Below are 16,308 nucleotides of genomic sequence, written 5' to 3'. Positions count from 1 at the left end.
GCCTAAGATTACATCCTAAAAAGAGTGGTTGACAGGTGATTAGAAAAAGGAACGGGCTTAAACCATTTGCTCTTTTTACTATGTATCAACTATCCCGAAAAGCACTGAATATAATTATAACCTACAAAGAAATTGTAAAATTAAAACAATTTCTCTGGCATATATTATGATCTAGTGGTCTATTCTTATTCAGATGAATAATCATTTTTACGCCAGTGAATACAAAGAAACAATGCTAGAACTTGTTTTATTGAATAATAAACATATAACTTGAGATAAATGAGGCAGAGAAATAGGAAACGATGACATCAAACCTCAATTATGCTTCAGTTATGAGCATGGCTCCTTATAGGTACAGGTCAACAAAAATTGGGTTCATGTGCCACCATGTGGTTAATATGCTATAGGTTACTGATACTTGCCCTACAATTAAATGGGTCCTTTTGAACTTTTATTCCTCAAAATAAATGTATGGAAGTTCCCTAAAAAGGCTGATTAGCTATTCTAGACTTCACATCAAATTAGTGTGAATATTTCTCACTAATGTTAAAAAAGACCAAGGTAAAATCCTGTATTAACACTGCACAGTAACATCACTGTTTAGTAAACTATGCTCTGAGGTATTAAAACTTTAATAAAGAGTAAGGACAAAGGGAGAAAATTATATACAAGATCAGGGTTGAAGAAGCAGACCTAAAGCCTCACTTTGGATACTTTAGTTTACATCTCCATTTTGCTCTCTTTATAATTACCAACATGCAGTACACCTTTAAAAAGACATAGGCAGTACAGGGCTAGAAAAGGGAAGTACAAAAAAAACCTTTTATGCCAGGTTTACGGACTTCTTTTAATAAAGGTACAGAGCTTAGGCTGTAAACTCACTTAAGCATATTATGAAACATGACCCCGACCAAGATTTTCATCTCTGGTATCTGTGTAATTCATAAGTTTTTTATTATGTTCAGTTAGCTAGCATATAGTACATCATAAATTTTGTTGTAGTGTTCAACGATTCATTATTCGTAAGTTTACTATCAGAAAAGATACTCTGCCTAACATAGTCTACATAAACATTAACAGAAACAAGTTATTACTTTAACAGTGAAAAAATAAACAGTTAAGAATCAGTCAACAAATCTTTATCACTAGAAACTTATGTTAAACTGTAAGTTTAGATCATGCTGGAAGTTTCAAAGTGGCTGAAAACATTATTACCACGAACAACTAAAGAGCTGCACCAATACTTTCTGGACATGATTCAGAAGACCCTAAAATCAATATATTTAAATAATGGGTTCAAAGGACAACAAGACTGCTACATTTCAAAAAAAGAAAAGCAGTACCAACAACAACAAGAAACCAATGAGGGGATTTAACAAAATATAACTTATGGGGTGGGGTGGAGAACAGAGCTGACTAAAATAGTTAATTCAGTACAGAACTGAAGACACGAATTAAAAGCTCCAATTCTCTTCCTTTCACACACCTGCTGTGACAGACAAATCACTCTTCATATCAATTTTACTACTTGCAATAATAAGTCTGACACTGCCTTTCAATGATATATGGATCATTAAGGAACAATAAAAAGTCTAGTTAAATATCACTATAAAGGCAACTCAAATTTCAAGAAAGGCCATATAAAAGTGCCAGCATTGTATTATCCACTATGGTTGAAAAGAAAAGGAGCAAAGGATATAGTTCTTGCCTTTAAAGAGCTGCAAAGATAAAAAGACAAGAAAAACAGTCAAGTGGTTAATAAATTAAGTCTGAGATAGTAAATCTAATTTTTAAAAATTTAAAAAAAGAAAGTAGGGAAGTAAAAGAAAGTAAACGAGAACAGAAGTACAGGAGGAGGAATTACACAGTAATTAAAGAGGATGTGATAAGGCAGAAAAAGATACAATAATCACATACCAAGTAAGATGAAAATAAACACTTCAGGAAATATCAAAAGGCAATAAAAATTAACTCAAAAAGGCATCAATTTAATTATTTAGATAAAAGCAATTTGAAGGGGAAATGAAAATATATCATTTTTAGCAGTCCTTCATCTTGAACATGATGTATAAAAAAGGAAGGTGTCTGCAATTGTACTATAATAACAGGAACCAACTCTGAAATGTCTTTAATAAGAGCAGGCTCAAATACTAAGAAATCCCATACTATGAATTTCAAAAACACCCACTTGTACCTATTTTAGAGAGGACCAATTTTCAAATTCTTATTAAAGGAAATCAAAACCAAACAGTAGTGTATAAAGTTAAATGAAATTCTAAATATAAGCCTAGGGAACAAAGTTAACACTGAGTACCTACACTGTGCTTGGTACTTCTCTATCCCCATTGCTACCACCTTACTTCAGGCCTGCAATACCTCTCTCATCTGGACTCCAAAATGCTATTAAAAATAGCATCCTATATTATGGTTTTGGAATTAAAGAGTTACCTGAATAAACTGAAAAAAAAAAAAAAAGGCATCCTAACAGGTATCTTTGCATCTATTTTCCTTTCTCCAATCCATCCTAAACACTGATACCCAAAGTGATTTTTCTAAAATAAAAACTTGATGTTGGCGGTTTTCTTAAAATCATTACAACAAGGTGGGTGGGGTTATGGACATTGGGGAGGGTATGTGCTATGGTGAGTGCTGTGAAGTGTGTAAACCTGGCGATTCACAGACCTGTACCCCTGGGGATAAAGATATATTATATGTTTATAGAAAATAAAATAAAATTAAAAAAAATCATTACAACAGATCCAACAGCCTGTAACACAATGTCCGAACTCTAACTTCTATGATCTGATTCTTGTGTCTCTCCAGTCTTTTCTCTTATCTCTTCCCCAGGCCTACTCTCCCTTACTCTATCTCCTTTTACTCTATTATTTTTTAACTAAAGGCTCCTAAAACTTGCCTTGCTGTTTGATGCGCATGTTTCTTTATCCTGCTCTTCCTCTTGAAGGGCCTTCACCTTTTGCCCTCATAGCAATGCAAATTGCTACGCACTTCTATTTTCAACATCAGTTCAAGTCCTCCTAACGTCAACTTCCCATCTCCAACTTTTCCAAGAAAGAACTTCCTTGATGTCTATACAGATTTTATATTATAGGATCTATAACTTTTATTACATCTACTTGCTTATAATAAGTACATTGACTGGACTCTTTAGGGGCAGGAACCTAGTCTTATTTACCAATGTATCCTTAGTAACAGCATAAACAGTAGTTTGCAGGTATCTGAAAAGTTTTTAATGAATAAATGAATAAGCTTCATTGTTTAGGTAAAATTTTCACTGCCTACCTACTGAAAGCTACAGTTTAGCATCAGTTATTGAGTTCTCTCATTTATTTTCTTGAAGTGTTTGATTCACTCCATAACCAGCACCCTATTATTATAGGTTCTCATCCCACATTTTACTACCAGGCTAATTTTCCAAAAGCCTACATTCATCATATAACAGGCCCATTCATAAACTTATAGTGAATACTATTTTAAATCCAAATGCCTCCATTTACCTTTCATGGCTCTCCATAAGCTGGCTCCACCTAACCCACACCTCACCCACCCAATTTCAACTCTATACCTGGCCAATCTTTTCATCATACCTTGAGTCAGGTACCTAAATCATTATCTTTCCCTTTGCCCAAATTGTTTCATGCTGCATTCAAACCTCATTATTTCCTAATCCAATCAAATACTAACCACCTTTTATTAGCCAGTCTGATTTTTTTCCCACCAAAACTGTACCTGAATGCTCCATTCTCCATTTTTTTTAACCATACACTATTTGGTCAACACATTCAGTACCAGTCACATCCACATTTCATTCTTTTTCTTGAAATAATGCTACCTTTCTCTCCCCAAATACACTATCACTTCCTTCAGGTAAATCTCATACAATACCCTATTTTATTTCCTTTTAGATTCCTGACAGTTCTTAGTTACTATGATAGTCAGAAAGGCACTGTGGTATAGTATACTGCTTTTTAAATTTTTAAAAAATATATTTATTTATTTATCAGAGAGAGCAAGCGATCGAGCACAAGCAGGGAGAGCAGCAGGCAGAGGGAGAAGCAGGCTCCCCGCTGAGCAAGGAGCCTGATGTGGGACTTGATCCCAGGACCCTAGGGTCATGACCTGAGCCACCCAGGCATCCCCAGCACCCTGTTATAAAACCTTTTTTAAAAAGCACAAATAGGGGCACCTGGGTGGCTCAGTGGGTTAAGCCTCTGCCTTCGGCTCAGGTCATGATCTCAGTGTCCTGGGACCGAGCCCTGCATTGGGCTCTCTGTTCAGCAGGAAGCCTGCTTCCTCCCCACCCCCTCTGCCTGCCTCTCTGCCTACTTGTTATCTCTGTGTGTGTGTGTGTGTGTCAAATAAATAAGTAAAATCTTAAAAAAAAAGCACTATAAGTTATGGGAATAAAAAGTAGACACTAAGAAAAAAAAAAAAAAAGAACTAACATCCTCTGTTTAAATTAAATCGTATGTTGCAGCCCAATGCATAAAAGAGATAAAAGGAGAGGGACTCTGATTGAAATGGGATATGGGGTTTGCAGTGCTGCCTGTCTGGCCTTCCACTACTCACTTAGCCCTGGAGTACCTCTGCTAATCTACTGGAGGTTCCTTGGAATACAGTTTGAAAACTGTTAAGTTCAAGTTCTAGCTCTAACACTTATTAGTAATGTACTCTTGGGTAGTCACAAACTAAACTTCAGTTTCCTAAGATAATAAATATGTATGAGTAAGACTTTTGTAAAATGAATGCTTTCTATAAATTTGAGGAATTTACCACTTCATAAGCTATGAGCTAAACTGGCTATATTATACAATCTCAACAGTTAACACCACATAATGGCATTAACTGTGAAAGAATTCTATATTTTAAAACAGCTTTATTTAAAATAAAGCATTCTAAATGTCATTCAGCTCTAGGAATCCTGGGTCCTCTGCTTTATTTCTTCTACTTGGACTTAACTGTCTAATCTCTACTTGGGGAGCAATAAAGTATATAATGATAAGAGTACATGCTTTCAAGTTGGGCAGACTTGGTTTGAAAGCCAGCTTCACCACTAATTAGGTGGGTAAACTTGGGTAAGTTACATAACCTCTTCAAACCTTAATTTCCTCATCTCAAACATGAAAACAGCATTGTCAGCTTTTCAGATGCCACTAGATTAAAGAAGATAATCTGAACAAACTGTTTTGCATTCGATATGAAACACAGTAAGAAATCAGTCAAAGTTAACTATTATTTTCCTTTTGGGAAGAGCTGTGGGAGAGTTGAAGCACTCTGTGTTAATATATCATTCAGTCCTCCTTTTTCTTTTGTTCTCAGGCAAACGGTTATAGCACCAAAAGCAAAACACAGTAAGTAAAGTCTATAAATGAAAAAGCACGACACCTTTAACAACTCAGAGTACCAAGTTATAAAACAGATGGTTTCTTTCCAGACATCCTATAACAATTAAATAGCATTTCTTTCCGGATTTTTAAAATCTTCTTTAAAGCACAGACAATGCCTTGTTGTTCTTAGTATACCCTCACAGTATACCTCAAAGTCAGCAAATAATCAATAAATGTTTATCAATGTAAACAAATATTCCTAAAATCAGAAATTTACCATATAGTGAGCAACTTCAAAGCAACTGCCTCCGGAATGTTTGCTTCCTATCAGAAATATTACTAAGCATGATGCATTTCTTACAAAAACTGAAGCTTAAAGTATAATTTTAGGAAAGATGCTAATTAGATAAAAATCATTCTCAAATTGAAAAGGGAAATTTCACTATTTTTAATGTCCACATCCTTTAAAGAATACTTCTTGCCATACAGAATTAAGTAACTAGTAAGAAAGCTGTTGGGAATATAAGAATTAAATCAAGGCAAGTGAACACTATGTAGCTGTTTTTTAAAAAAGTGTATTTACCAATATGGAAAGATGTTCAATAAACACCTAGGTAAAAAGAACAAGTCATAGAAGAATATATATGATACGATTCCATTTGTGTTTGTTTTTAAAGGAATACAAATTTACATACAGAAAAAATTCCAAAGACTATTCAAGATCCTATTCACATTCTATAATAACATAATTAAGAAAGTCAATTCACTATCAGTTTAATATTTCATAACATTACAATGAAATTATATTCTTTAAAGTGTTTTAAATATAACATAAAAAAGTAGATTTAAACCCCCATGTGGCCCTAAGCCATTATCAAAGGGATTTGATAGAGACTGTCACAAAAACTCTTTTTTCCTAGATGCTCTATCAGTAAACTTTATTTTTTTATTATTTTTTTAGTGTTCCATGATTCATTATTTGCGTATCAGTAAACTTTAAATGGAATAGTTCACTGATTAGAAAAACAAAATATTTTTTATATAGACAAAAGATATTTTTAAAAAACCTCCAAATGGTTAATGTTCATGTTACTTGAATTGACACATATATTAAAAGTTAACTGGAGAAATCACTGATTCATGTTACCATTAGATAGTTATTTATTACTCCTACCCTTTGTTACTTTAATTGTGTCTAACCATATGAAGAACTGAGATACTTAGGAGGCTTGGGGTTTTTTTTTTGTTTTGTTTTTCTTTTTTAAACAAATGACTAAAGTTACTTTGGTAGAGTGATACCATAACTGGGGAGCTGCTCTTTCAAGTCTCAGCTACATGGAACATTAAGTGCTTGAATTTGAAGCCAAGACAACAGGAAAAGCAACCCCTCAACAATTCCCCCTAAAATGGCTTTTTAGATTAAATAGAATATGTTTGAACATATTTAGATCATTATTTTAGACCAGAGAACATGTGGCTTTCTCTTATGTTCAAAAGGGTCAAAATGATATCTACCATCATAATAAATTTCTATACTAATCTAAATAATGTCTTTTTTAAAATCCAAGAACAATGGACCAGAAGACAGATGTAGATACTACTCCTGGCTCTGCCACGTATTAGCTGGAAACCATGGGCAAGTCACTGAATATCTCTGACCCTAGGTTTCCCCACTTACATAAAATATAAGGGCTTGACAAGATTACCTCTAAAAGCATCCTTTTCCAAGTGTGAAAGTCTTACTCGCTTTGTGACAGTGAAAAATATCGAGACACTTTATTTGCTGATTCCTAACTGCTATACGACAGCAAAGAATGTTAAGGAAGATATATTTCAATTTCATATAGAAATATTAAAATTATATATGCCCTCTACTGGAGATTATTAAAAGAGAAACATACTATTTCCTTTACAGTTTCTGCACAGCAACTTTTTCCCACAGGGCTGAAATTTTTACTTGGCATAAAATACACATTTCAGATTACAGTATCTTTTTGCAGTTTTATGTGGAGAACTGACTAAGCACCCTCTTATTGAAATACGATTTTATTCTTTTTGAAACATTCTGAAATACAGCCTTAGTTAAATGACTTACTTTCACCATAATAGTAAAGTATCTTTGATCCACGGTAGGTTTTATTTTTTTTTTTTAAAGCTAATAATCTAAAGATGTTTACCTTTGGCAGCATGGGAGTATCCCTCTTCTTCTTTTTTTCTGAATTAGGGTCATCTAGTAAGTCTGGCTCAAAAGTATAAAGTTCAGTAAGCTCATTCATGGTAAAATGACGCTCAACCTGCTGCTGATCAACAACTCGAAAAGACAGTGACTGCTTAGTTACTTGCCGATCATAAATCTTATCTTCCATGGTTCCCTTTGTAAAAAGAAGGAATAATATATAAATAGCAAAACTTCATAGTGATATACTCCCACAGAGCAAGTTTTATTAGCAATGCTGCTTAATTCATGAGAGATTTCATCTGTTCACCATAGTTTACCTTAAGAAAAAAGAAAAGTACATTACTGATAATCATCCTGTATTATCTGACCAATATACATTCAAGTTTTGCTTTACATATTTCTGTACTTAGTGGAAGTAGAAAAGTAGTTAGATACCAAGGTGACAGAAATAAAGAAGTACATGAAATGACATTTTAGAGGGTTATAAAAATAGTAATTCAAGAAAGCAGTTTAGTTCCTTCTCAGTGGAATATAAGCGCTCAATAATTACTATAAAAAACCTTCCTATCAAGGCTTACTTTCTATCATTTCAGGATAGAAAATTAACAGATAAAATGCCTTATCTACTACATATATATCATTTTAAACCAGAATGTAAAGGAGCTTTTAATTTAAATGACAGGAAAGGGGTTACACTGCAGTTTGCCAATTATATTAAGTACCACAGAAGATCAAAAGAGTGAGGACTGATCTACCAATATAACTCAGCTTCTGGTTTAGAAGCCCAGATTTGGAGGCAGGTGGAGAGAATCGCATCTGTTCCCAAAACATGTGTAACAGTAAAAAGGCAACTTGATTCTATAAACCTGTATTACCTTATACTGCATCCACCTCTTTGATTTTACTCGTTTTTCTTAAATTTCAGTTTGTTTTTTAATATCTGAGTTTATATTTAAAGGAAATGACTTTAATATTCTTTTCCTAGAAGGTATTTAATATTCTTTGTAATGATTTTTTTGTCATTATAAGTTAACTTTTTCTTCCTACTTACCCATGTTCTTCAAATTAAGAGAGTATCTGGTAGCCACTCAAGACAATGATCATTTGACCTTTACATCTATAAGCAAATCAGATTAACCTATTTGCTTTTCTATGTATGCTAAGTAAAAGAACTATAAATGTTTAACTTTCCTGAACAAGCAAGAAAATTCTAAATCTGTTTACCCATGCAAATCCATCTCAATCTGAGAAAGCTGACATTATAGACATGGATGAACTACAAAACAGAAAATCCTAAGAAGCCAAAATTGACCTCTGCTGCTTTATGTATAGGATTAGGGTTGATGTTTTCAAATTCATTTACTTCTCTATAATGCATACATGTTTGGCACTCTAAAAACATCATCAATTTCATCCAAGCTTTCACTATGAAAAAAGAAAATACAAACTGTAAACCTACCTGAGCTAAGAACCTATATACATACACAGGTTTAGTCTGTCCAAAGCGATACACTCGGAATATACTCTGGATGTCATAAGATGGATTCCAAGAAGCATCAAATATAATCACTCGATTAGCAGCTACCAAATTAATTCCAAGAGATCCTGCTTTGGTGGAAATGATAAACAATCGTCCTCTGAAAATAAAAACATGCATAAATGCTTTAGTAATAAGTGCTCCATAGATATTTTAATTATGATATGACTTTTTAATCCTAAGGTGGTTTTTGAACAATTAGGAGTTCAAAGAATTCAATTCTCACTTACTGAAGAAAACAAGACATGTCTAAGGAGTCAGGTTGATGATTTATATGTACAAGAAGAATCCTACTGTTGGAAAACGAGAGTCTGATTTAGGAATAAAGATATATATGGAAAGCACATGTTTACAGAGTATTCAAGGTATATACAGATCAGTAAATGTTCAAAAATCCATGTTTAACTCCAAAGTTCATACTGTGTTCAGTACTGTTACGAGCAATAACTAAATACATCAAAATAAAGAACAGTGCACAAGGGCCTAACTGTAGTAGGGGTGAGTGAAAGGCAATTGTAATACAGTGTAATGACATACAGAGAGAATATGTAATAAACATAGGGAGAGGTTAGACAGATGCAAGATACTAAAGTAGTTAAAATCAAAGCAAGAAGAAAGAGGGCTCCAGGAAGGATGTGTTAAAAAAAAGAAGAAGAAGAAATACCAAAAACTGTAAGATATCTAGGAATAAACCTGATCAAAGAGGTAAAAGATCTGTACTCTAAGAACTACAGAACACTGATTAAAGAAATTGAAGAGGACACAAAGAAATGGATAAACATTCCATACTCATGGATAGGAAGAACAAATATTATTAAAATGTCTAAACTATGAAAACCAATCTACACATTTAATGCAATCATGAAAGTATTTTTCACAGAGCTAGAACAATCCTAAAATATGTATGGAACCACAAAACACTGCGAATAGCCAGGCAATCTTGAAAATGAAAAGTAAAGCTGGAGGTATCATAATTCCAGACTTCAAGCTATATGACAAAGCTGTAGTGATCAAGACAGTATGGTACTGGCATATAAACAGACACATTTATCAATGGAACAGACTAGAAAATCTAGAAAAGGACCCTCAACTCTATGGTCAACTAATCTTTGACAAAGCAGGAAAAGAATGCCCAGTAGAAAAAAGGCAATCTCCTCAACAAACGGTGTTGGGAAATTGGACAGCCACATGCAGAAGAATGAAAGGACCACTTTCTTCCACCACACACAAAAATAAATTCAAAATGGATGAAAGACCTAAATGTGAGACAGGAGTCCATCAAAATCCTAGAGGAGAACACACGCAGCAACCTCTCTGACAATAGCCACAGCAACTTCTTACAAGATACATCTCCTAAGCCAAGGGAGAAAAAGCAAACATGAACTACTGGAACTTCATCAAGGTAAAAATCTTCTGCACAGTGAAAGAAACAACAAAACTAAAAGGCAGCCCACAGAATGGGAGAAGATATTTGCAAACGACATAACTGATAAAAGGGTTAGTATCCAAAATCTATAAAGAACTTAACAAACTCAATACCCAAAAAACAAATAACCCAGTTAAGAAATGGGCAGAAGACATGAAAAAACACTTTCCAAAGAAGACATACAAATAGCTAACAAACATATGAAAAGATGTTCAACGCCACTCATCATCAGGGAAATACAAATCAAAATCAAAATGAGATACTACCTCATAGAGGTCAGAATGACTAAAATTAATAACACAGGGAATGACAGGTGTTGGCGAGCATGCAGAGAACGGGGAATCCTCTTACACTGTTGGTGGGAATGAAAGCTGGTACAGCCACTTTGGAAAAAAGTTTGGAGGTTCCTCAAGATGTTAAAAATAGAACTACCCAGCAATTACACTACTAGTTATTTAGCCAAAGGATATAAAAATACTGATTCAAAGGCGCACATGCACTCCTAATGTTTATAACAGCAATGCCCACAATAGCCAAAATATGGAAAGAGCCCATGACTAATGAATAGATAAAAAAGATGTGCTGTGCATGTGCGTGCATGTGCGCGCGCGCGCGCGCGCGCGCACACACACACACAGTGGAATATTATTCTGCCATCAAAAAGAGTGAAATCTTGCCATTTGCCATGATGTGGATGGAACTAGAGTGTATTATGCTAAGCGAAATAAGTCAGAGAAAGACAAATAGCATATGATTTCACTCATTTTTGGAATTAAGGAAACAAAACAGATGAACATGGGGAAAAGAGAGAGGGAGGCAAACCATAAGAGACTCTGAACTATAGAGAACGAAGTGAGGGCAGCTGGAGGGGACGTGGGTATTAAGGAGGGCACTTGTGATGAGCACTGGGTGTTATATGTAAGTGATGAATTACTAATTTCTACTCCTGAAACCTAAATTACACTAAATGTTAAATAACTAGAATTTAAATAAAAACCTAAACAATAAATTAAAAAAAAAAGAAACTAATAGATTACATGCTGTGCTGTAACACAAGAATTTAAATTTCTGAGAATGTGGGAATGAATTAGTTGACAGGTTCATAGAAAACTAAGCAAATGTTAAAACAGAAACCATTAATTGAATGAAAATGAATGTGTGCATGAAGAAGGGAAAAGTAATCATAGTATTGTAAATGGCTTGTGTGTGAATATTTACATAATCACAATAAAGCAAACACTCCAAATATTACAACATTACAAATAATTATAATATTGCAAATATTACAAAAAAATATTTTGGGAAAATAAATAAGGAAAAGCATGCATGTGCGTGTGGGTAAATTCCCATCTTAGATTTTAGAAAGGATATATGAAAATAAATACCAGCAGAATTGCCAAGAGCTGAAACCTGTTACCTGGAGCAAGTCATATGTACCATGTGTAGGAAGGGGTTGGTCAAGGGACTGGTTTTGATCTCAAGCCTTATAGAACTATTTTTTAAAAATATATTAATATATGACTTTAACAAATCTAAAGAAATATATATATATATATATATATATATATAGAAATATATTACTTTAACAAATCTAAAGAAAAAAACCTACTCAGTTCCATTCCCCAGAAACAAACTCCTTTCAAGTTATGGTATATTTCCTAAGGTTTCTTTTTCCTAAGTGTATATATTTTTGGTTTTCCATAGATATGATACCTGTGTATATAGTTTATATTATGAGCATTTCCTCAAATATCTTGGTAAACACCATGCTTGGTAGCTAAATAATATTCCACTGGATGACTATATTATTTGTTTACTGTTGGCCAACTTAGGAGTGAGAAAACCCCTCGAATATAGCACACTCTCAAAATGCCTTTATACACCAAGCCTTACTTTCTGTAATTTCATGAAGGGAAATAAATAACTAAAATGCCATACTGACTACATATATAGTATTATACACTAAAATGCAAAGACGCTCAAAATTTAAATAACAGGAGAGAGTTTACAATTAAGTAAAATCCTGCAGAAAATAAACACAGGTGCTAAATTCATGTTTTATATTTACTTGGAGTTACCACATATAAAAGAATATAGGCTACAGAAATTAACAAATGCAAGAAAATATATTCATTCACAGTTATAGATAAGATCATAAGGTTGAAAATAAAGAATATGTACAACACAAAGGACTAGATTACACGCTGCCTATTCAATGAGTTACATTACCAATAAAAACCTACAATATTATGTGAAAAAAGCAGGATATAGAACATTATTAAGTATAACTGCAACTGCACTAAAAAATAAAACATATACATACATACAATGTTAACAGTTCTCTTTGGTCAATGAAATTATGATACTTATTTTCTTTACATTTCTCTGTATTACTACAGGGAACAAACTGTGCTTTAATTAATGGACATATTTAAGGGATTATGGACAACTGGGGCACCACAATTATTCCAGTTATTTATATCTATTCCACACCAGTAAAAGGATCAAGCATACAGAATGGCATAAAATATGTAGGTTAAACACACACACACACCAGGAAACCCTGTAGAGAACTTCAAAATTCTTTGGTAGTTGAATGGGCTTAATAAGCATGTTTATCAAATTGCTATACATCCCAAGTACTGAATTGGACTGCTAATACAAAAGATGAAAAAATACCCACTCATTGCCCTAAAGGAGTGCAACTATAAGACAAAAAAAAACATATAAAAATAAGCAGTCTAGGGGCACCTGGGTGGCTCAGTGGGTTAAGTCTCTGCCTTTGGCTCAGGTCATGATCTCAGGGTCCTGGGACTGAGCCCCACACTGGGCTTAGCAGGGAGCCTGCTTTCCCCTCTTTCTCTGCCTGCTGCTCTGCCTACTTGTGATCTCTCTCTCTCTCTGTCAAATAAATAAATAAAATTTAAAAAATCAGTTTAATTTACAATAATGGAGGTATTGATTTACACGTTATTGATGTGATCAATGACATATTCTGGTTTTTAAAAGCACCTAAGTGGGAAGCAAAACTGTTTAATTTTGTGCCCAAAAGAAAAATAAAGAAACAAAGTCAAGTAAGTAAGTACTAAGAATTATTTTACAACTATTTAACCTCTAATATTATTCAATACAGAATATATAAATCCATACTGAGATAAGTTAATTAGAATATTTTTAGATTTTCCTAATACTAAATATCAGTATTAAAATATACACTCAAACACAATTAAAATATGAACTATTTGAATAATGCTGCTATAAACCCTCTGGGCATGTGTTTTGGTAAAGACATGTAAGCATTTCTATTAGGTATATACCCAAGAGTAGATAGAACTGCTGGGTCATAGGGTATGTATATAGCATTGTTAAAGCTGAACAAGTAGTTCCCCAAAGTGGTTATTCCAATTTACCTTCCCACCAGCAGTGTGTGAGAGTTCCAATTGTTCCAGATCCTTGATAACTCATGGTATTACCTGTCATTATTGTAAACTTTAAAAAAAAATAGCTTAAGATTCACAAGACTTTGTAACAGTAGTATAGAGAGTTCCAGTGTACCCCTCATTCAGCTCTCCATAATGGCACTAACTTACATAACTAGAATACATTGTCAAAACCAGGAAATTGATGTTGGTACAATACTGTGAACTCAGGGTCATTTAATTTCACCAGTTTTTACAGGTGTTTTTTCGTTTGTGTATAACTCCATGAAATTTATCATGTATGTAGACTCATGCAACCATGGGCACAAAACTGTTCCATCACCACAAAAAAAAAACCCTCTTTTGTGTTATCCCTCAGTATTTACACCTTCCCCCACCACCCCTAATTTCTAGCAACTATAACTGTGTCATATCAAGAATGCCATATGAAAGGAATTATATCGTATGTAACCTTTTGAAAGTGGAATTTTTCACTCACCATAATGCTCTTGAGATTCATCCAAGTTCTCTGGATCAGTATCAATAGTTCATTCCTTTCTGTTGCTGAGAACTATTTTAATATATAGCTATAATATAATTTGTTTATCCATTCACATGTTTCAAGACACTTGGATTATTTCCAGTTTTTGACTATTATAAATAAAGCTGCTACAAACACCTGTGTATAGGTTTCTTTTTTTTTTAAGATTTTATTTATTTATTTGACACAGAGAGATCACAATTAGGCAGAGAGGCAGGCAGAGAGAGAGAGGGGAAAGTAGGCTCCCTGCTGAGCAGAGAGCCCGATGAGGGGCTCGATCCCAGGACCCCGGGATCATGACCTGAGCCGAAGGCAGAGGCTTTAACCCACTGAGCCACCCAGGTGCCCCTGTGTATAGGTTTCTATGCGAAAATAAGTTTTCATTTATCTGGCATAGATTTCCAAAACTGACTACAGGGTTGTATGGTAAGAATATGTTCGTTTCTTTTTTTTTTTTTAAACACCCAATTGTTTCCCAGGAAGAGCAGCTGTGCCATTTTATATTTTCACCAGCACTGTGGGAGAGATCCAGTTTCTCTGTGTCCTTACCAGCATTTGGTAGTATCACTATCTTTTATTTTAGCCATTCTGACAGACGTGAACTTTCTATCCAGTTGTGATTTCAGTTTACATTTCCCTGTTGGCTAGTGATGAACATCTTTTCAAGTGCTTATTTGCCATGCATAGATCCTCTTAAATGAAATGTCAGTTTAAGTCCTTGGTCCATTTTCTAGGTGAAAATTGTTATTTGTTTTCTTACTGTTACATTTAAAGGATTTTTATATATTCTGAACATGAGTCCTTTATTAGATATGCAATTTGCAAATATTTTCTCCAAGCCTGTGGTTTGTATTTCCTTTTCTTAACAGGGTCATTTATAGACCAAAGTTTTTAATTTTGATTTTACAATTATTGACTTTTTTCTTTAATGGATTTTATCCCTTTGGTGTCATGACTAAAAACTTTTTACCTAAATTAGCTTCTGAAGATTTTCTCCTATGCTTTCTTAATAAGTATAATGTTTCACATTCAGATTTATGACCCGTTTTGACTCAAGTTTTGAATGGGGGTTAGGGTTAGGTCAAGGTTCGTTTTAGTCTATGAATATCCAATTGTCTCAATTCCATTTGTTGAAGAGACTATCCTCCCTTCACTGAAACACTTCTGCACCTTTGTCAAAAATGTTTTTAACTTGCATTTCTCTGATGATTAATAAAGATGAGCACCTTTTTGCATGTTTATTGGCCACATGCATACCGTCTTTTGTAAAGTCCTTTTGAAGTTCTTTTCTCATCTTTTTATGGGAATGTCTGGTTTATCCTACTTATTTTTTTTAAAGATTTTATTTATTTATTTGACAGAGAGAGATCACAAGCAGGCAGAGAGGCAGGCAGAGAGAGAGGAGGAAGCAGGCTCCCTGCTGAGCAGACAGCCCGATGCGGGGCTCGATCCCAGGACCCTGAGATCATGACCTGAGCCGAAGGCAGCGGCTTAACCCACTGAGCCACCCAGGCGCCCCTATCCTACTTATTTTTAAGAATTCTTTGTATTTTCTGAGTAAGAGTCCTTTTTGGATCTATGTATTAAGAATAGCTTCTCCTAGATATTTGCAAATGACATATCCAATAAGGAGTTAATATTCAAAATATATAAAGAACTTATACAACTCAACATCAAAAAAAACAAATAATTCTATTAATAAAAGGGCAGAGAATTTGAATAGACCTTTTTCCAAATAAGACATACAGATGACCAACAGACACATGAAAAGATGCTCAACATCATTAACCAACAAGGAAATGCAAATCAAAACCACAATTAGGTATCATCTCATACCTGTCAGAATGGCTAAAATAAAAAA

At 34.0% G+C, this 16,308-nt stretch overlaps 1 protein-coding gene across 5 annotated transcripts in view; it reads right to left on the bottom strand.

Annotated features, from left to right (window-relative positions):
- LOC111160945 (ATRX, chromatin remodeler) overlaps positions 1 to 16,308 on the bottom strand; it is a 298,603-nt gene that overhangs the window by 20,908 nt on the left and 261,387 nt on the right. For all 5 annotated transcript variants that reach the window (XM_022524346.1, XM_022524345.1, XM_022524347.1 and 2 more), the window contains 2 exons: positions 8,984 to 9,161; positions 7,523 to 7,717 (listed from right to left, as the gene is read on the bottom strand). In XM_022524346.1, the coding sequence (XP_022380054.1) occupies positions 7,523 to 7,717; positions 8,984 to 9,161 (373 nt within the window). The remainder of the gene's footprint in view (positions 1 to 7,522; positions 7,718 to 8,983; positions 9,162 to 16,308) is intronic.

The sequence above is a fragment of the Enhydra lutris genome, unplaced genomic scaffold (assembly GCF_002288905.1).
Source record: "Enhydra lutris kenyoni isolate GAN:26980312 unplaced genomic scaffold, ASM228890v2 scaffoldscaffold79, whole genome shotgun sequence".
NCBI lineage: Eukaryota > Metazoa > Chordata > Mammalia > Carnivora > Mustelidae > Enhydra > Enhydra lutris.
Note: the sequence above shows the minus strand (reverse complement) of the source record. Positions and strands in the feature narration are given on the sequence as shown.